At 39.8% G+C, this 21,471-nt stretch overlaps 3 protein-coding genes across 3 annotated transcripts in view; 2 read left to right on the forward strand and 1 right to left on the reverse strand.

Annotated features, from left to right (window-relative positions):
- Positions 1 to 21,471, reverse strand: part of numa1 (nuclear mitotic apparatus protein 1) — a 60,278-nt gene that overhangs the window by 17,696 nt on the left and 21,111 nt on the right. The gene's annotated exons all lie outside the window — the stretch shown is intronic.
- Positions 1,541 to 11,694, forward strand: naalad2 (N-acetylated alpha-linked acidic dipeptidase 2). The gene is made up of 20 exons (XM_072392601.1): positions 1,541 to 1,916; positions 2,621 to 2,732; positions 3,275 to 3,461; positions 5,155 to 5,256; positions 5,342 to 5,467; positions 5,614 to 5,694; positions 5,819 to 5,924; positions 6,006 to 6,099; positions 6,269 to 6,364; positions 6,918 to 7,003; positions 7,174 to 7,293; positions 7,391 to 7,473; positions 7,557 to 7,620; positions 7,738 to 7,805; positions 7,927 to 8,018; positions 8,604 to 8,694; positions 8,941 to 9,205; positions 9,343 to 9,424; positions 9,584 to 9,676; positions 11,080 to 11,694. Exons 1-20 carry the CDS (start codon positions 1,835 to 1,837, stop codon positions 11,267 to 11,269), a joined length of 2,220 nt encoding a protein of 739 aa, XP_072248702.1. The 5' UTR covers positions 1,541 to 1,834; the 3' UTR covers positions 11,270 to 11,694.
- Positions 16,744 to 17,880, forward strand: LOC140314428 (lithostathine-like). Its single transcript, XM_072392603.1, has 3 exons — positions 16,744 to 16,828; positions 17,314 to 17,679; positions 17,771 to 17,880. Exons 2-3 carry the CDS (start codon positions 17,367 to 17,369, stop codon positions 17,779 to 17,781), a joined length of 324 nt encoding a protein of 107 aa, XP_072248704.1. The 5' UTR covers positions 16,744 to 16,828; positions 17,314 to 17,366; the 3' UTR covers positions 17,782 to 17,880.

A 21,471-nucleotide genomic window follows, 5' to 3' on the forward strand; every position in this document is an offset into this window, starting at 1 on the left:
AACAGAGAAGAAATACCGCAAAATAGTACACGTATGTATGGTGTTTTTGCAGGGATTTTGTTTAAGGAACTCCATGTCACTCCCTCCATATGGTTCTTACTCTTCATGACCACTCTCTGACAATATGTATATTATTAGTGTCAAATGTGTGATCTATTTATTAATTCCAGTGATATTCTCAATTCTTAATAAAACAAATGATTTGAGCATAATTCAAGCATAAGAGCCTCTCGTATGAAAAGTCTGAATGCATTTACATGCAGCTAATGATACTTTTAACACCACAGAAAACAAGTGTGAAAGACATGGCAGTCAAGTGTGTAACAGCAGTAATGTCCAACAGTAGTATCAAGGGGACTTCATGAGCCAAACAACAGTTCAGATATCTAAAAGTCAACCTCTCCGTGCCACCTAAAGGCCACTCGTTCAATTAAAATCCAGTCAAACAGCGTGCTGACGATTAATCAAAGCTGTGCCCTGTTTTTGCTCCCAACATTCCTGAGAGCAGAGAGCCTCCTCCCCACTTCACGCTCCAGCCCATTGCATGAAAGAGCCATCCTTCCATCTACACAGCTGTTCACAAAGCTGGGGGGGGGGGGGTCAAGCACAAGAAGGGCCTGCATGTTCCCGTAGTGTGGGAAAACATGTCTGACTACCTCTTGCAATGCCATGAACCAGTGGTGTGACATGTGTCCATCCCTGGACTGAGACAGATCTTAGAAAGGAATTTACTAAACTTTCTCACAACTTTTCTTGTATAACTCATCTGAAACTCTGTGCACCACCTGAATGGCTCGATATATCGCTTGTAAGCTCAGGTAGGCTGAAGCTGTTCAGACATGTCAAGAAAGATGTAGAGGGAGCACGCTGTGTATGAGGAAAACAGAGGCAAAATTTGTGTGGGGATTTTGATTTTCTCTTTATTCTCAGAATTCTTATCAAGTTTGACTTAACATAGCTTAGTAGACATGTGCTTTCAGTGTATGCAATGAGTGTAAAAGCTTCTGCAGCAGTTGAAATGTCCTTTAATTTAATTCCTTAACAGTCTTTTATGGTTTTAGACTATGTTTTAGTAAACAGATGCAGGTTTTTCTTCTTACAGATATCTAACATTCTTGCTCAGCATCTTGCTAATGTTACGACCGTGTCATGTGATTTGCACTATTTTCATCCTCATCAAATGATTTGGTGACTTGTACTCTGTACAGATGCATCTACTCTTGTTCTTACAATTCTTTGTTCAGGCCTCCTCTTTACTTTTGCCTTCAAAAAAGGTTTGATCATCATAACACACTGTGGTCACTTTAGCGCAGGGTAACCGTTTACATACTGTAAGTATGGCTTGTTTAAAACTATTTTGACTCTAAACAAATCTTTTTCTCATTAGCTCAGGAGCTACAGAGTATATGCTGACCCTATTTTACTCAAGAAACTCAAGTTTTTCCTCTCAACTTTCCTGCGCACTGAACTAAAACGCCTTAGCCAGGCCTGAATTTACACTGTGTCTCCTCAGAGCAGCCCTCTGCACACACACTGAGTAATACTGAGTCAGCACAGGAACAGCCAAGGTGCCCAAGACAGCAGGGAGTACACTGACAAAGCTTTGCACCAATGACGAGCTCCCTCTCTCAGCTTTTCACTCACTGCCTCTTTCAGCCAGAAACTATCACCTTCGCCCCCCTCCTTCTATCGCTCCGTCTCACTCCACTTCACTCGGCCATTCCCTCTGTGTGCACCGCTTAAACAAATTACACACTATCTTTGTCTCTGCAGACCATGCCTGCAGAGCCTGTCGGACCAGTGCGTGGACGCCTCGGGGACATAGAGCTTTAAAATGAGGAAGGAGAGCAGACTGATTCGCTGGATCTGGTGGATTGTAATTGTGACAGCTTTGTTCTTGATGGGCTTCATCATCGGTAAGAAACAGAAAAAGAACCTGGTACCAACTGAATGCTGTGCTCGTTTGTGTTGGAAAGCAACTGTTCGAACAATGAAATGAAGAATGCGTAGTTTTAACAATTAACTTTCTGATTACTTGGATGAGAGTCACTGAAATGATATCAAAGAATTCAAAATACAAGGGGATAAAAGGATACAACAGGTTAATTGTTTAGCTATATATATATATCTATATATCTATATCTCTTTTTTTAAATATGTATTTTTATTTTATTCTATTCTATTCTCTATATCTCGAAATAGATAGATATAGATATATATAAAGATATCTGTAGATATATACATAAAAACAACGTATGAGCAATAGTGCTGTTTAGCATCAGTGTGAGCTGTGGTTTGTCATCAATATGACATATTTCACATCTTTGTGCTCGGAGCAGGTTAACACTCACCACCCATAACCACAGGTTTCTTAAAAACATAGTAGTGACGACAAATTGCTGAGAGCCAGTAAATGTGTCATTGAGTAGAGCAGACTCTTTATTATGTACAATCCTCCTTGCTGTGTAACACTGGTATTACAATCATCTTTCTTGAAAATAGCCATTTTTAAACTCATGATAAAGTGATTTATCTCCAGATAATGACCGTCAAGAGAACCCATGATGTTGTTAAGACACTTACTGCTTGCTTATACTGTCTGTGTGTGTGTTTGCTGCAGGCTGGTTTGCAAAGCCCACACAAACAAACATTAAAGATGACAAAGCGTCCAGCAAGTATTTGAGACAGTTTCTGGATGAAATGCAGGCTGACCAGATCAGAGGACATCTCAGGTAATGACTACCATCAAAGCGAATGGGGACTGTCCAGTAGTGCCTGTCATCTAAAGCAATTTGTGGCATGTGGTAGACATCTTGGGGGAGGGGGGGTCCTTATATCCATACACCTTAATCCCCACCATCTTTAGCACCAGACTTATGTCTCAGACTAAAAAACTATGGTGATGCTCATATTTTTAACTGGTCAAAGTTGTGACTTGTACAACAATTCCAGAAAGAATGCAAAAATACTGACCCAGATTAGCTTTAAAGTCAGAAACCTCAAACATCGTTCTAAACAGCAAACATTTAGTTTGTTTTTTGTTTGATTGGCATTTGAGCCATAAAAGCATCTTATAATGTTTCATGTGTTTTAGTGAGGAGCAAAACTATAGCTACTGATTCTTAACACCACTGATAATAATAAGAGGCAAAATGTGGATCATAAAAGCAAAGCTGAGTATCAAGAAACCGCTAACTGAATAGCCTTACTTTATTCTCTGAGGCCTCTTTGGCCACAAGAGTGTCACAGCATAATGTCGACATCTACTTCACAGGAAATTTACCCGCCTCCCCCACCTGGCTGGCACAGAGCAGAACCTGAAATATGCAGAGCAGATCAAGAAAGAGTGGCAGGAGTTTGGATTAGACTCGGTGGAGATGGTGCCCTATGACGTCCTGTTGTCCTATCCCAACGAGTCACAGCCAAACTACATCTCAATAGTTGATCGGCTCGGCAGTGAGGTACAGTACATGCCTGCAGAGAAGGTGTGCGCAAAAAAGTACATGCATGGACATTAAAAAAGAGAAACACAAAGTAAAAAACAACTACATCCCGTTGAAGATGAGAATAACATGTCTTGTTTGTCTCTGAGGCTGTATTGTGTTTATTATGACCATTTGCATGTCTTGTGTTCATATTCACTGACTAATTTGAAACTATTTCTAGTGCCAGACATTTTGTGACACTAACCTAATTTACTATTTTAAGCATTTAGAGAAAATACTCCATTCTCCACACTTGCGTTCTTTGTGACTACAGTTTTAAAGCAGGCCAGTTTCCTCGCACACTTGAACAATAACATTAATTCAAATACAAATCCCTGATCCCGTCCCTGGGTGTGTGCAAAGTTGCAGCATGCATGCAGAAATCACAGTTGCAAACCACTCCAGGACCTCCTCCCAACACCCTCCTGCAAGCCTTTGCTCATGTCCAAAGTCCTTTTATGGTCTCATTGTGAGATAGACCTCTATTTATGTCTTATGACAAGAGATAATGATACAACACAGAGGCAACAAGGAACAGGGTTTGCGGCTGTAGTATGCTGTGATGCATTCAGGGACTTGTAGACAGTCAGAATTTACATTTGCGCTAATTCACAAATCAATTTCGACTGATAACTGTTCAGCCAACGTAAGGCGTCCACACCTGATGAACACCTTTGGCTAGCAGACTAGAATCACCTGGTGTCTGCAAATCATTCACAGAACATGTTTTGCTATATAAGGTGGACATAAAGAGAATGTTTAGGTCCTTATTGCAGGTAAATCTATCATTTAAATTCTGTAATTAGTCACTCAAAGTTAATGAGTGTCTTAATGTTACGAAAAGGCATGTAACATTGTCAGTGCAGTACTGACAGTGTGACTGTTTTACTGTAATTTACAATCTTATCACTTTACTGTTAATCATACATTAATGTAGTGGTGTTCATTTTCAGCTATGTGGCACAAGGATGCTTGTATATTCAGTCAAAGAAAGCACAAAGAAATTGTTTTTCAGATGAGGCCAAATAGCAAAAATCAGATATTAAAAATACTGAGAACACAATGACATAGATCTAGGAACTAAGGAAAGCTTTGAACAGAAAACTCAGTGTTGAACGCAGACCACCTGACAACTGAAAGGAAAGGACGTTGTACTATAAATAAATCCAAGACTGATTGACTAACTGATCACAAGTAATACAGAAAATTTAGAACAAAACAGAAAAAAAAACATGACAGCAGCAGTTTTTTTCCCTCAATGGATTAATCTGCTGAACACATCCTTAGATAATTGATTGATGATTTCATCCATGTAACCTGCAACAGTAGTCAGAGATGCCCATTCCTATTGCAGCTACTGGACAAGAAAGAACTAAATTAGAATAAGGAGAAACAAAAGAGAATGCAGCAACAGAGATTCTGAGCAGGATTTCCCAACTTGTTTTGTGTCAATTGGGTTTGAGTTTGATCTATAGAAGTAAAGTATTTAAGTAAGTAATCATCAGATAAGCTGCGTGGAGTAAGATGCGTAGACATCAGTGAGAGGCCATTTTCACAAGTACGTTTAGAGAGCAGGCAGACTTCAGGTTCTTTTAACATAGAGCAGGAAAGGTTATCTTATTACAAGAAATCGAATTATTGTGGTCTCATGCTGTCTTTGCTCGCTCAGGTTTTTAACACTTCCCTGGCAGAGCCCGTTCCACAGGGTTATGAAGACATTTCCAACATTGTGCCTCCATACAGTGCTTACTCTGCCAAAGGACAGCCTGAGGTACACAACACACACACACACGCACACACAATCCTGAAACAACAAGCAAAAACCTAGGATGGCCCCTTTTTCTCTCTCTGTTAAGGGGGATTTGGTGTATGTGAACTACGGCCGTACAGAAGACTTCTTGCAGTTACAGAGGGAGATGGGAATCAACGCGACCGGGAAGATCGTCATTGTCAGATATGGGAAAATATTCAGAGGCAATAAGGTAAGAATAGGTCTGATCTGAGTTCTAAATGCTTACAGAACACTGTGATGTCTCGGAAAGTTTTATATTTCTTAACATTTGATACAATGTAGTAGTTTAGGGATTATTTATCGTTACAAAACAATCGCTGTCCATCTGTCCTTCAGGTGAAGAACGCCATGTTGGCTGGAGCGAAGGGGATCATTATGTTCTCAGACCCAGCAGATTACTGGGCTGCTGGAGTCCAAGTAGGTGCTTAAGAAGCAAAACTTTCAATTATGTTTCATTGTTTAACTGCTGACAAATCATGACGGGAAAGAACAGATATTTGAGATCTTAACAAACAGTATGTAAAGGTGTGTTTGTGCACAGCCCTACCCTGATGGCTGGAACCTGCCTGGTGGAGGAGCTCAGAGAGGAAATGTTCTCAGCCTGAATGGAGCCGGAGACCCACTCACACCAGGTTATCCTGCTAAAGGTGTGTTGGTACTTTTTCTGGAGTCCATATAACTGTATATGCAGTGAGTTCTTAGATATGGACATATCTACTCTTTTATAGAATACACCTATAGATCCAACTTGGAGGATGGAGTGGGACTTCCCAATATCCCAGTGCATCCAATCGGCTTCCATGATGCAATTCACCTACTGAAGTATGACTGTTTCTCTTCTTTATAATGTAAATTTTCATGCAGATCCTGTTTTAATATACCTCTTTTAGCTCATTTTAGGCCAAGAAAGGAAAACCTTAACTGCAGTTTCTAAATGACAACGGTAATTTGTATTGTTTACATTGTATGTGAATTGGTCACCATTTAACAGGAACATGGGAGGACAGATTCCACCCAACAACTGGAAAGGAGCTCTGAATGTCTCCTACAGAATTGGCCCAGGCTTTGTAGATGACTACAAGACCCAGTAAGTGCACTTCTAACGCTAGTGTTCAACTGGCCACATACGTCCTCTTCACCTTGCTATAATGTCACTCTCCCTCCTCCATCTTGCTTCAAAATAGTTATCTTCCTTCTTTTGTTCACAGTCCCTCCTTTGCGACTTTGCTCGTTTTCACTCGTTTTAGAGCTTGAAGTGTCCCCCTCTCTTCAGTTGCTCTTCAGATAAAATGACCCTGCAGTGGCAAGCAGCCAACTGAAGTACAAAGGGGTCTCTTGTGCCTCCTGTTTGTGACACACATTCATACAGATTCACACTGCACAAATATGTCATGTTAGGCACCATTTGGAGGAGAAAAAACATCCTTTGTGCTTTTGAATAAAGAAGAACTGTCTTTGCATTTTCTGGAGCAGACATTCTGACTAGTTTCCTTGCACACCCTCTTACTTTTCCTCTTTGTTGGTCAATCTGCATCTGCCAGAGCATCAAATATCACACCAGTTATCAAACATTAAACCTATGTCTGGTGATGTGTTTCTATACATCTTTGCCTATATCTTTCTCTCATTGTCTATGGCAGGAAGGTGCGCATGAACATCCACACTAACAACAAGGTAACAAGGATCTACAACGTCATTGGGAGGATCAGAGGAGCTCTGGAGCCAGGTATTTACAAGTAACAACAACACTACATGCACAGTAGTGCTAACTGAATAAATTTGATGCCTGCAGGCAGGGGTAATGCCTGACTTCTTGAACTATCTGAAATTAGAAAACAGATTGTCTCTCAGTCTCTAACTCGTCACTAAACTGGTGCTTCTGCTGGGTTTGTGTAGACAGATATGTGATCCTGGGTGGGCACCGTGACGCTTGGGTGTTTGGAGGAATCGATCCAATGACTGGAGCTGCAGTGGTCCATGAAACTGTGAGAACTGCTGGCAGGCTCCTTGGAAAAGGTGCAATTCTGCAAGTGAGAGAAAAAAGGACTAATGGAGTCAGTGCTCAGTTACTCACTGTGTTTGTGTTTGTGTGTGTGTGTGTTTGTGGGTGTAGGCTGGAGGCCGAGGAGAACTATTATATTTGCCAGCTGGGATGCAGAAGAATTTGGACTGCTGGGATCTACAGAATGGGCAGAGGTATCACACACACGCACACACACACACACACACACATGCACGCACACACACACGTATTAAACAGGTGCCATCACTTTCAACAGGACAACGCCAGGATTCTGCAGGAGAGAGCTGTCGCTTACATCAATGCAGACTCTGCCATAGAGGGTGAGTATCAGTGTGTTTGTGTCTGAGATTCAATATGATATTAATTATGATATTAGTTGCAATCATTTAAGCTAAAGTCGGTTTTAATTTGGGTGCATGTGTGTCTTTATACATCAGGTATGTACACTCTGAGGGTTGACTGCACTCCATCACTGCACACTCTGGTGTACGACCTCACCAAGCAGGTGAGCAAGTTTAAACACACAGCACGTCTGAAACGGTCTGACGCTGACATGTGATTAACTTTGGCCTCTAAGGTTCTCTAATACCCTGTGTTCTTGTCCCTTTCTCTGTGTTTTTGTTTAGATAGTCAGTCCAGAAGATGGAGAGGAGGGAATTTCATTGTATGAGAGTTGGCATAAGAGGGACAACTGGACCGATGACCGTAATGCACCCAGGTACAAAGCCTCATAGTAATAAACTACAGCAAAAATACAGTGATAAGCAAATGGGGTAGGAGAGGACAGCGCATCATGCTGCTGAAATGAGTCTTGAGGTATCTAGAGCCGAGGATTGCAAATTCATCACCATGACTTTTAAAAAATGTGAACGTATGAACTAAACTAAATGTACAGCAGCAAATTTCAGGTTTTCCACTTTTTCTTGTGTCAAAGAAAAATGTGGCAAATTCCCAACAGGCTTCTTTCAGTCAGTCAACTGTAGATGCTTTAGTGATGTGTTATGTCCAATTAGTTAAACAAGGAAGAGACTTTGTATGTAAATTGATGTGGAAAAACTGAAATGTTTGAGTGTAAAACAACCAATGACAAAAAGATTGTGAAAACTAGAAGAATTCCTTTTACTTTTTACAAACTATTGGACAGCTTTTCCCATCTGATCTTTGGGTGGCCACATGTTGGGTTCACAGCAAGCTTTGAATTGAACATTTTATTTGGCCATTTTTATCTAATCATTAAGAAAAATCAAGAAATGAACTAGAAAAATCCCTAAATCAGTCTGTCCTTCACTCTGCTGTGTTGTAGGATCAGCAAACTAGGGTCAGGCAGCGATTTTGAGGCCTATTTCATCCGTTTGGGAATTGCTGCAGGCAGAGCAAGATACACCAAGAACAAGGTAATTTTAATTTGACTCATTTTAATTCATGTTGGGATTTGATCTGTGTAAACCTCTACCTCTTTGTACTCTGCTAAAGTGTGGAACCAATGCACTTGTCTCAGGACATGTTACTTGCTTAATAGATTATTTTTTTGCAGTTGCACCATAACTTGTGTCTTCTCTTCAGGATTGAGTTGAAGTAACAGTAAAAGATGAGAAAAAGGTTCTTTGCATCAGTGAAATGTTTTGCGTGTGTCCATGCAGAGAACAGAGCGATACAGCAGCTATCCGGTCTATCATAGTGTGTATGAAACCTACGAGATCGTGGAGAAGTTTTACGACCCCTCCTTTAAGAGGCTGCAGGCGGTGGCACAGGTGAGAGGCGGGCTTATCTTCCTATTGGCTGATTCCCAGCTGCTCCCTCTTGATGCTAACGAGTACGCAGGCTCACTGAGGAGGTACGCACAGAGCATTGCACAGCTGGCACAGAGGAACCCGGCGCAGATAGAGACGTACAAGGTGTCGTTTGGTGAGTTCATATTCACCATCACTAATCTGTACCGTTCAAAGCAATACTAGTACAGTAGAATGAATTTATTTTGATAATGTAATATCAAACATGTGGATGTTTTCATTTTAGTTGCTTATTTGTCTTTCTCTCTTTAGATTCTCTGTTTTCCGCGGTGCAGAACTTCACTGTTGCAGCCAGGGACTTCCACGAGCGTCTGCTGACCCTCAGCAGGGAAGAGTAAGTGCTCACTTTTTATGTTCGCCATATGGCTCAACGAATTCAGAAATGTGTTGAGCTGAATGCTCTAATCTATATAATCCTTGAAACATGGGGTCAGTCTGGACACGTGGTCCAAGGCAGTTGGAGATGTAGTGACGTTTGGTGTGTCCACCTCAGTCCCCTGCAGGTCCGGATCATGAACGATCAGCTCATGTACCTCGAGAGAGCCTTTACTGACCCTCTTGGCTTACCTGGAAGACCCTTTTACAGGTTAGTCTGACATAAACACATGCTTGCACACCATCTTCCTATTCTTTACTCACTTCAATACAAATCTCCATAAACAGTGAGACTCTTGAGTGCTGTGAGAGTGAGTAAAAGAATGCTGGTACTAGATGAGTTGCCATGGTCAGTAAAACTAAACCCAACATCACTGGATTGATGTTAGTTTATAAGTAACATTTTCCTAATTAGTTCAGGACATTATTTCCATCATTTCTCCCACCCGCTTTTTCTAAGCAGAGCTCTGTTTTCTCAGTGGACTGGCTGAGATGGGCTTCTGTGGGATGTGAGGAGCGAAGATAAAGCGACTGATTCGAGTGAAACACTAAAAATTCGTCTTCAGAACTGTGTTCTGTTGTTAAATGTGGTAACACTGCCACAATGTATCTATGCCTTGATGATTTTACTCTTCCCATACAGCACAGTTTTTTCATCATATATGAAATTTGAGGTTTCTATATTAAGCCCATTTCCTCGTCCATTTTTCAGTTTTCAGTAAGAAGAATTTTAAAGTTTCATGGACTGTTGTAGAGCTCTAACTAGGACAGATATGTTTGAATAACTTCACACCTCCAGTGTTGGAAAGTGTTTTCACTTTTCTTTCTTTTCTTCTCATGACACTTTCTTCTTGTAATCCACCACATCTCAGAGGGAAAAATAAAAAAAAAAAAATAAAACTTTCACTCTGACAATCTGACTGTGATAGTTACAACTTACTTTGTAAAGAAAGATTTTCTTTTTTTCTGATTTATCACGTTCGTTGGCCTAAAAATTCCAGGATCAGTCATGAACTAATTTTTGCCTTAAAGCAGTATCAAACATGATCATTTGCTAAAAAGTTCGTACCGTGAATAGTTGATTAGTCAAATAGTAACTGTTTTTTCTAATCATTCAGATCATTTGTGTCGCTAAAGTAAACAATTAATCAGTTGGTGGAGAACGTAATCAGCAACTGAATCCATAACTATTATTAGTTGCTGTGGGTAATAAAACAGCTCAAAATGAATTCTACCTTCCTGAGACAAAGTTATGTCTCAGAAAATGTTTTCATTATACATTCAACTCTTTTATTTTCAATAATTTAAGTAATTTTTCTGACAATTTTCCACTTTCAGGACATTTTCAGTGCCAGGCTTTGTCATTTAAATACTTTAACTTCAGGGAAAAGAAAATAATGCATATTTCACCCATGCATACAGTACATGGAATTGCATACTCTGCTGGTTCTGAATCTATGGCGGTAGTTTAGAAAAATGCTAAATTAAATCAGCTGACCACTAAAACCCTGAGCATGCTTTCCACATTAACACACAAATGTGTTGTCTCGGTTATCTTCAGCACATTCCTCAACACGACACTACTACTCATTACTCACCCCTCCTCTGTTCCAGGCATGTCATTTTCGCTCCCAGCAGCCATAACAAATATGCAGGGGAGTCTTTTCCTGGGATCTACGATGCATTGTTTGACATTGAGAACTCGGCTGACCCAGAGAGGGCCTGGCAGGAAGTCAAGCGACAAATCAGCATTGCAGCATTCACCGTCCATGCCGCCGCCATGACCCTGACACCACCGGCATGAATCGCAGTCTGAAACAATGTGAAGTGAGGATTTTTCTAGTGTGAGGATGTGATGAAACGGGAGCTACTAACTTCAACACGCGTACATTCAGAGCTGCCGCTGCATCTTATCTGGTCCTTTTTCCAGACCTTAGAAAGCACTGTGACTGGCCACATCACATGTCAAGAAATCCGTTACGTGGCTGCAATGAAAGGTTTTTCTGTTGGGACTTTGGAAGGACTTTTTTGGCTACAATGTACCCCGATCAAATCAATTCACCCTTTTACATGTGGGCAGATGTGAACTCAGACTGTAGCCATGTAGTGGGCGGACAAATGACGTAAATTGTGAGAGAAATGTAACTGATTTTCATTCAAATGTCTTCTGATTAATTATTTCACACAGCTTGTGCTCACCAAATATGATAAAGCTCTACACAATTTGAAGTTGTTGTTTTTTCCTCGTGGATATACAAACATTTCAGTTTCATGGGGAATGTTTTTTTTTTAACTGACAAAGAAAAATCAAGCTTTCATTAATGCTGAATGTTTGATTTCTAACCTCCCAGGGTCTCATCTGGCTTTCTCTACTCTTTCTCTACCTTGGGGAGAGGACAGAAAAGGGCTGAGTTCACAAGGCATCCCAGAATTCATAATTGTATTTCTTTTATTGCCACAAGAGGGCGCCAAAGTTACAACTTTTCATAGACAGAGCGACACTTCCCACTGGTTTTACTGCAGTCCAGTCAAATAATATATATATAAGCGACAATACCTTTACAGTCTGCAGGAAATCCTTCATCTTTCGAGCACCACATGTATGCTCAGCTGGAAGGATCACAGTCTGTGTTAATGAACATACTAAGATGGTGTGTATGTAAGAGTGAGAGGAAATTCCTGCTGTCATGACTGCAGGCCCAGTGTAGCATTGCTGTCCTCAACACAGCTGAGCTCAGACAAGAAGTTCTCGGAATAGCTGGAAATAGTACCCTGACTGCCGGTCTGGTGCAATTCATATTCAAAAGATGTTCATTCCCTAGAGACGGAGAAGAGCAGAAAAATACACGATGATGGAAACATTTAAGACGTTTTGAGAAGGCAAAATGGCAAAGACGGGAGGCAATTTTAAAAGGCTGCAAAATAAAACTTCACGTTCACGTCAGTTTTACGTGAATAACACATGAAAAATGACACCATTTGGAAAAAATATTAGTTTAATTCCTTCTTTTATGAGTTAAAAATTCAGAATTCAAGGATAAATAGTGTATCTGTACAGTAACAATAGTATCACCAAATATTTGCATCATCTAGGCTTGACTGCTTCCTGTGTGACCTAGTTATTTTTCCTCAACGGGACATCGTCTCTGCAGCCTCGTTGTAACAGAAAGGAGTCGCAGTCTGATTCAGTACTTTTATGCTGCAGACAAACGTGGCACACGTGTGAGAGAGCACATCCAACTCAAGTTCTCCACAAGTTAATGTAGACTTAGCGTGCCAACACAATAATGAATAATACAATCTGCTTCGTGTGCTCTTACTGTTCTTGGAAAGCAGGAACTCCTGGGTGATGTTTGCAGAATTTGCTGGTTCAGAGTAAGTCTGTTGAAGGGCCAGAGAGTCTAAGAGAGTCGGTAAAAACAAAACATGCAGATTATATTCTACAGACAACTTCACCACTTGTTTCCACGAATATCTAGATTGTAAACTTTACATTTTGGCCCCATTATATTTCTCTCTGCCTCCACATTGACTTGAATATGGAAGTGCCTCTTTTAGTAATGGGCCCATCATTTCTCCTCACTGCTAAAACAAAAAAAAAAAAAAAAAACTGATATAAAATTTGTGACAAATTACCAACCTCGGCTGCTCCGATAGTTCCGGAGCTTAAATAATATAACTCCTCCTCAAACCCATTTTCTTAAGTTTTCACCTATGGCTACACTGGTGCCAGTGCCTTCTGATAGCTGTGAGTAACCCTGCTGCACCACTCAGACACATTCACACCAAAATGTGTAACAGTTTGAAGCACTTACCAAATTCAGCCTCTCGTTAATGGGAATGTATCTCCATACTCCTCTCTGTGTAGACTCACTTTGATACTCTGGAAGTCTGAGGAGCCTTCAGTGCGCCTCTTGCAGCAGGACCAGCCCTGTAACAGGAGGAAGAACTTTGACAAATCATTCAAAGCAACAATAACACACTCCTTGTCTCAAAATTTGTCTCAAACGACATTCACAACACCATGAACTCACACGACACACAGAACACAAGAATGTGCATCTGGACGGCTTGTCTGAGTTGAGCCAACATACCCTGAGTGCATCATATAGCACAAAGGCATACCATGGCCTTTATTATTCTGATCTCAATTATCCATCTAACAAAAATAGATGAAAAATATTCTCTAAAAAGATCAAGAGTTACAAAAAATGTTGTAACTACTATATTGGATACATATAGATATGTATAAACGTGTATGTTTGTCTGTGTTTGTGCACAAAAGTATTGAATAAGGCCTTCTTTCCCATGTTTGGTCTTTGTCAAGCACACAGGGTTTACACGCAATGAAATGTGCTGTACAAATAATGCTGGCTAATTTGCCATCTCAGTGGTGAAGGATGATTTGCAATGCAAATTTACACGGTATGTAACACAAAGCGCCAAAAGAAGCTTTTCCTCTGTCTCCTGGTTTTGTGACACGATATATTTCCATGTTCCATTTCAAAAACTGATCAGATATATTTGCTTCCTATTTGATTGCACATTCTTTCAAAACTGTTCGGCCTTTGAATGTGCTTTTCCTTTTAGTTGGTGGAAACAGGGACTTATTGTTTAATCCATTTACTAATACTGCCATTTTATTCTTATATATAAAACGAGGGGGGGGGGGGTCCTGATCCTGTTGCTGTAAGATAAATAATTAAATCAGCGCAAGGCTCATTTGTTACAGTTGAAGTTGTTAGAAACCTTCAAATCTTAGTTAAGATTAAGTTATAAAGGAAGGAAAGAAAAAGTTAGAATGTGTGTCCTTGCCCTTTGATTGAGAATTGTAATCCTTTAACGTTCCTTCCTTTTTTAATGTCTGTTCCTCTACTTTGAAATGTATTGAATTAAGCACCATAAATGCATTTGAAATTAATATTATAAATAAAATAAATAAAGGTGCACAACAAATCATACAAAACAAGAAAGGGACAAGGAGATGTAAAGAGAAGGGTAGCACAGAAAATGTTTTTGGTTATATCTTCTATTCATTTATATATTTACATATTCTATTTTGCATATCGGTTTGCTTATTCACTTATAAATAAAATGAATAAAATAAATAAACAAGTCAGTGTAAGTTAAACTCCTGATGGGATATTTCTGTTCTTTAGTAACCATCCAACTGGTCTCCGTCTCAGTGGGAAAACCTCCACAGAAGCAAATCTTGATCACTTCACCCGGAAAATTTAATTTCATAGAGAAAAGCTACAAAGTCTGCAAATATCTTGGAAGATATGGTAGATTAACAGTGGAAATATACTTGGCTCGGTCAGAAAACAATATTGACACATATTTGTGGCTGACGGTACAATCATCATAACTATCAGTGCAGCTAGTAAATGTCCACCAAAAATGACCAGCTTAAAATACACGCATCACATCTTTGGTGCATCTGGGACCAATATTACACAACACCTGTCATTTTTCTGAGGGCAAATTACCACCCAGTTGTGGGTGTGTTTCTTCTGTCAAAAAGAGGAAGACGGAAACAGCTCGATACGTTCAAAACCACTGCTCTCATTTCTCTGCCAACATTTCTGTCACATTTTTGGAGACCGACAGCAGGTTTCTCATTGACTCGGTAAGTACACCATAGATCCAATGATCATTTACAAAATACGAGGGTAATAATCTGTATGTGATAAATCCTGACGAATGACACAAAATATCAATAAACAATTCACATTTTTCACCTGCAATGTTGCAGATGCTGTGTAGCTAATATATTCTCCCTCTACTTACCTGGTGAAGTCTTGGTGGAGCTAAACTGTTATTTCAGTTAATTTCCAAAAAGTCTTAAGAGAACACAAAGAGTTAATATCGCAGTGGTGCGTGCATTCCGAGTACTAATCATGCTGTGTGAATGTGAACATTTTGATAAGCATGTCCACGTGCTTAAGGTGCGTGACACAGATGTGGGATTTCTTTGTTAGTCTATTTATGAAGTCTTTCTGATCTGCTTCTGAAGTGCGTCCCACAATTCTTTCCTCAACTCGCCTGTTTTTGTGTGTTTGTGTGTCGTTTTATATCTGGTTACAGACCATGGTTCAGCTGATCTATCCATCACTGCTGCTGGGTATGTTACTTTCTCCTCGTTAGAAACCTTCAAATCTTAGTTCTTCTGGAACAGACCCACAAAAGATATTCTGAGACACCTGACTAATAGACTAAGACTAATATATATGGCACTAAGTTATAAAGGAAGGAAAGAAAAAGTTAGAATGTGTGTCCTTGCCCTTTGATTGAGAATTGTAATCCTTTAACGTTCCTTCCTTTTTTAATGTCTGTTCCTCTACTTTGAAATGTATTGAATTAAGCACCATAAATGCATTTGAAATTAATATTATAAATAAAATAAATAAAGGTGCACAACAAATCATACAAAACAAGAAAGGGACAAGGAGATGTAAAGAGAAGGGTAGCACAGAAAGTGTTTGTGGTTATATCTTCTATTTATTTATATATTTACATATTCTGTTTTGCATATCGGTTTGCTTATTCACTTATACATAAAAGAAATAAAAGAAATAAACAACTCAGTGTAAGTTAAACTCCTGATGGGATATTTCTGTTCTTTAGTAACCATCCAACTGGTCTCCGTCTCAGTGGGAAAACCTCCACAGAAGGAAATCTTGATCACTTCACCCGGAAGATTTTATTTAATAGAGAAATGCTACAAAGTCTGCAAATATCTTGGAAGATATGGTAGATTAATAGTGGAAATGTACTTGGCTCGGTCAGAAAACAATAATGACATATATTTGTGGCTGACGGTAAAAAGTGGTAAGTATCAGAAACATGATTTTTTTTTTTGTCCCTGCCTCGGAATATCAATAGCTTTAAAAATATTTGCACAAAGACCTCATTACTTTTAACCCATGGTGCATATTTAGAACCCAATCTAGCATTTGCACTTCCCAGAAATGATTTAACATCTCCAGCAAGCAGTAACAAAGCATCTACAATTCCACTTCTTGTGATTCTCATCTTGTTTCCAGGTTATATAAGGAAATCAAACGAAGACTATCACATATATAAAAATAAATGGTATCACTGGAGGTATAACAACTACAAAAGGTAAATAAGTCTTCTACGAACTCAGTTATTAAAAAAAATATTTCTATTTTTTTGTTTGCTAGTGGTATTAGCTGTAGGATCCAGCATGCTTGTATCCCTTGTTTTAATGGGCCATGTATTTTATTTTTTCGCAGATTAAAAATCCCAGTACCATCAAACAATCGCACCACTGTTAATATAAAAGTCAGAGGCACTAATTATCAGCTAAATGTCAGAACACGTGCTGATCATGAAGGAGGTAAGTACTTTCATCCAAAACAAGCAATCTTGGGGATCTCTTTACCTCAAAACCTTTGCACTCGAAATCATAAGTAAATTAACCAGTGAGTTCATTTTAGAGGTGACTTTGAAAATGGTTAACACTGGATTGATCCATAAGGTCCATCAACTGCAGATCAAGTCTAGCCTTCACGGTGAAAGTACTGTAAATAAGAAAAGAAATACCAATTAAATGGATTTCTGTCAGAAGTAAATCCAGTATGGTGCTTCTCTGCCACATTAGCAGGGTCACATCACTTTTTATCCCAGTGATGTATCTGACAGAAGTGCTTCTTGTCAAGAGCGTTTCCAGTTTGTAAACTGGTCATGTTCCCAGAAGTAAAATCCTCACAGAAACACTCCTGATGGACTCACTGTTTCACAGAAGGTGTGAAGACTTGCACTGTATGCATGCATGCGTTGCACATAATAAAAGCTCCCCTTTTTTTTTTTTTTTTAATCAAGATACATCTCCAAAGTTCTACAAGGAATCTGAAAGCTGGATCGACGCCTTTAGAATGTGCCAGAATCTAAATTCCGACCTCGTTCAAATCACCAACCAGACAGTTCAGACTGAGGTGAAAAGTCTCCTGAAAGAGCAGCAGGGCTTGCAGAAAGGGATATGGATCGGCCTGGAGCGGTCCATCTTCGGCACCAATGTCAAGTGGAAGTGGATATCAGGGTCAACAGACATATATCCACTGTGGAACAGCAGCTTCCCCGTCAACCGTTTAGATAACCACTGTGGAAAGGTTGTCTGGGATGAGATTACGCAGGAAATATCCTTGCTGGATGCCAACTGCCATGAAAGATTACCTTTCATCTGCCAAGGTAAGCTGCATTTGTGTCCGAGACCAAGTTGGTAGGTAGTTAATCAAATTTATCTAAAGTTGCAGTTCTCACTGTTTCCTTCTCTCAGCAGGTCGGAAATAAACACTGTGTAAAGGTCTGGAAACTACACATCCTCTCACTGCTGCTTTGGATGCTGTGGACAGCATGACGCAGCAATAACCATTTATGACACTGCGCTTCCATTTCTTAATGATTTGTTTTCTTTCCTTGTGTTGTGTGATATGTGAGCAACGTGATACATCATGATATCATTAATCCAGCATATTCTCTTTGTTTTAAGGTGTTTGGTAAGTAAATAAAGGGCTTTCTTGCACATCGTTTTGGTCTCTTTTTTTTTTTATTATCATCGTAAAACACTGACCTTTTAAAAGTTCAACCATAACGGACAAGTGACAACTAAACAGCTAAACCTCAGTTCAGGATTAAACAGCCCATCCGATGCAGAGTTCAAGGTTAATCATCACATCTGTTAATGTAAAAATAAAAGAAACTCCACACTGCAGCAGAACCCCTTTTATGAAATTTGATTTGGTTTCAGGGGCCTCCTGCTTAAAGGCCAACATCAGCACTGATGACAGGAAAGCAACTGTTGGTTCTTGGTATGAGGTTTGACAGACTAGCCGTGTAAAAGCACACACCCTTAAAAAAAGAATCCTTGAAGTAACAACGCTTAACCAACATTTCCAAACCATTATATGGTTTTTCCTTTGCATCGAACAATTCTGACATGTCGAATGAGTGCGTTTGGGTTGGTTCAACATCATCCGTTAGGGTTTATCAAACTTCTCTGTTAGGAATGAGTGTCAGTTTTTATTGGGTGGGTTGTTAGTTGTTGAACGAACTAGTAGAAGTGATGCCTTCTTTACTTGTATCGGTCCTGTTTCAATTAGATCCGTTTTGGTTCTTTCAACAACACTTAAGTTACATAGATGAAAGATGTTGAACCAGGCACACTAAAGTAATGACTATTCCTTTTTTTCACCCTTTACTCAGTCCACTCTTGTCTCTGTCGGGCAGGGAAAAGCATTTTATTCTCCAAACACGTCACTCAGCTCCACGGCAGCACCCTCCTGAATCCATTAGCCATGCTCAGCACCGCGCTGCTCCTTGTTATGTCCCCAGCAAACATGATCAAAAAAATAAAATCTGTTCATGTTCATTTGCGAGCAAAGCTTCTTTCATAACCAGGTGCATGTCATTGCCTGGAAACTGCGTACCTAATAAGTGTATAAACTACTTTGTTCACAGGATCATTAAGGATGCACTTTGGAGCCCAAATTACCCAGTTTAGTTTGTTTCAAACTACACCTCGGATCAAATATATCTCAACCCATCATATAGAATGGTACAATACTGATTAAGTTAGTAATATAGTGTTTATTTAGTAATATAGTCATTTTTTTCTTATATACTCTGGATGGTTTCAAAATGACCAGAGACTGAAATGAAAAAACTGAGAATGTACTTTCATGGCGCTTTTTGTAAAACAAGACAAATGTACGTTAGTCTTCTATGTAGTACACTGTACTGGAATGCATAGAATCCGTTTTCTTTGCGTTGTCTTTGTTGCACCAGTAAAAGTACTGACACTGAGTCCCTCTGGTGACCTAATAAAAAGAAGCAGGGGTTTAATGTGAGTAACTAATATCAAAATCAGTGCCATCACAGATTGGAGAATCGCATTTTCTTCAATAATAACTTCTATGTTGGGACAGAAATTTCAAGGCAACTGAACAGAGCAGAAAGTGAACTCATTCTTCCAATATGCTTACAGTAAATGACAATCATTATGAAATCCTCTGACTCCCAGTTTATTCATCACTCTGGATCATCTCTCTCAGGCACTCCATCAAGTTCTCCACCCTGTTTTCAGGAGCTTTCTGAATGGTCTGCTCCAGCAGCCTCTGCACCTCATCCAGTTTATCCACCTTTGGGTAGCTGTGTGGGTAGAAGTACCCCCTGAGAAGATTGAAATGGCAGTGCGGGGACATCAAACCACACAAATAGCGCAGGAACATGTCGTAGAGGCCCAGCGGGGAGCGGAGGGTTAGCTCCAAAGCATTCTGGACAAGGCCTTCAGCTGACTTGGTCGTCAAGAACTTTGGCTTCAGCTCCGAGTACGAGTCGAGAACATTCTTCGACTCTTTGTGAAACATCATGAAGACATAAAGTGCAGCAATGAACTCCTAAAGGAGAGGGGGGGGGGGGGGGGGGGGGGACAAAGTCATTTAATGAGTATTGAGGTTGCACTTTTGAGTCGTTCAGATTCTGCTACAACAACTTTTTTTACACTGCTCAGCAGTTCTTCAACTGCTCTCGAGCATCAAATGAAATACACCGGCTGGCCATAAGAGGGAGTCAACAGCAGAATTTAAACAAGCAAACGGTTAAGAGCCTCTATTGAAAAAACAGAAAATTCAGAAAACTTTAGCAGTTAGGATTAAATGTATGAAAAATATTAAAGGTATGACAAGAGTAAAAAAAACCAGCCCTGCTGTAAAGGTTCTTAGGGTGTAAAGCACATATAGAATGTAAGTTCAGGTGTTTTTTTTATCCAGTTGGATTGAAATCTTTTGAAAACTTCTTTCGTGAGGCCACCCCAGCTCTTGTCTGAGAAAGGACACTTTTAACTAAGCTCAGAGTCCGAAATCCAGTAAACACTAAGGTTGCATCCCAAAGATTTCTGTCCACACTGTCACATCTCTTTCTGTTACTGTTGGTGTAGAAAAGTGTGACTGTTATAAAACACAAATGTTCACAGCACTCACTGTATTAAAAGTTCAGAATATTGTCATGGATTATGGACATGTCAATACTGAACGTGGAGTGGAAAGATGGAGTTACAGAACATAATCAACGGTTTGTTTCTTCCACAAAAGCACAGTCCTTTAGCTTTAATAAAGTGTTTTCCAGCCTCAGTGCCTTTACATGATTCATGGACTTATGTCGCGACTGATTCTCGTGTCACATCAACACAGAACTGAGCACTGAGGAGATGCTGCTTTTTTTCCTCAAGTTCAGCTGTCAGGTTTTTTTCAAGCACTTTCCAAATGATAAAAAAGGGAATTCAGATTTATCTCAATGCTTGTATATATTAGATATGTGCAGATATGTCATAATTTGAGGATGAATGACTTAAAAAAGGGGCTCGCGGTTAAAGCGAACTCAGCCTTGTAATCATGAGACACTAAACTGTGCATATATTCACCAATATACACCTTTCCTTGGCTCAAAGACATGCAAAGCCACAACTGTTCGTGATCACTTGCAAACACAACATATAAACTTGGCCTCGCCTCCTCGATAAGATGTTCCTTTGCCCAGCTTTACACACCTGGAGACAATCCCCTTCCTCTGTTTACCAACCAGATTGACCTCAGTCCCTTTCTTCAGTCAGACATTGAGAAAGACAAAGGTGAGTGGCAGGTGGACAGAAATGGAGGGAGTTAAAACTATGTTGCAGGATCAGTCAATTCAATTTATACTGCTACTTAAATGAAGGTCTGAGGAAGGCTTCCTCCATTCAAAGTCAGTTTCAGCATGGGTGGTTGATATATGCAACAAATTCCTTGATATAACAATAACTACTGAAACTGAACAACTGCATCTTTGTCTTGGCAAACGAGACATTAGCTCATCAAGCTAACGGAAATGTGTTTCATTCAAATGATCAAGACTTCGGGCCTCATGTAGAACTGAGAGAGGCAAAGAAAAGGAACTAAATGTACATCCGACATGTGCCGAACCCACTTGTGTCTTCTGCAACATGTT

Source organism: Leuresthes tenuis, unplaced genomic scaffold (assembly GCF_036924035.1).
Source record: "Leuresthes tenuis unplaced genomic scaffold, fLeuTen1.0.hap1 SCAF_9, whole genome shotgun sequence".
Lineage (NCBI taxonomy): Eukaryota > Metazoa > Chordata > Actinopteri > Atheriniformes > Atherinopsidae > Leuresthes > Leuresthes tenuis.

Excerpts from the sequence above, each read along its gene's own strand:
- naalad2 (XM_072392601.1), top strand. The coding sequence starts at position 1,835 with ATGAGGAAGGAGAGCAGACTGATTCGCTGGATCTGGTGGATTGTAATT. Across the intron at positions 6,365-6,917 it reads GTAGATGACTACAAGACCCA|GAAGGTGCGCATGAACATCC; the intron begins GTAAGTGCACTT and ends TGTCTATGGCAG. Across the intron at positions 8,019-8,603 it reads GATGACCGTAATGCACCCAG|GATCAGCAAACTAGGGTCAG; the intron begins GTACAAAGCCTC and ends GCTGTGTTGTAG.
- LOC140314428 (XM_072392603.1), top strand. The coding sequence starts at position 17,367 with ATGTGCCAGAATCTAAATTCCGACCTCGTTCAAATCACCAACCAGACA.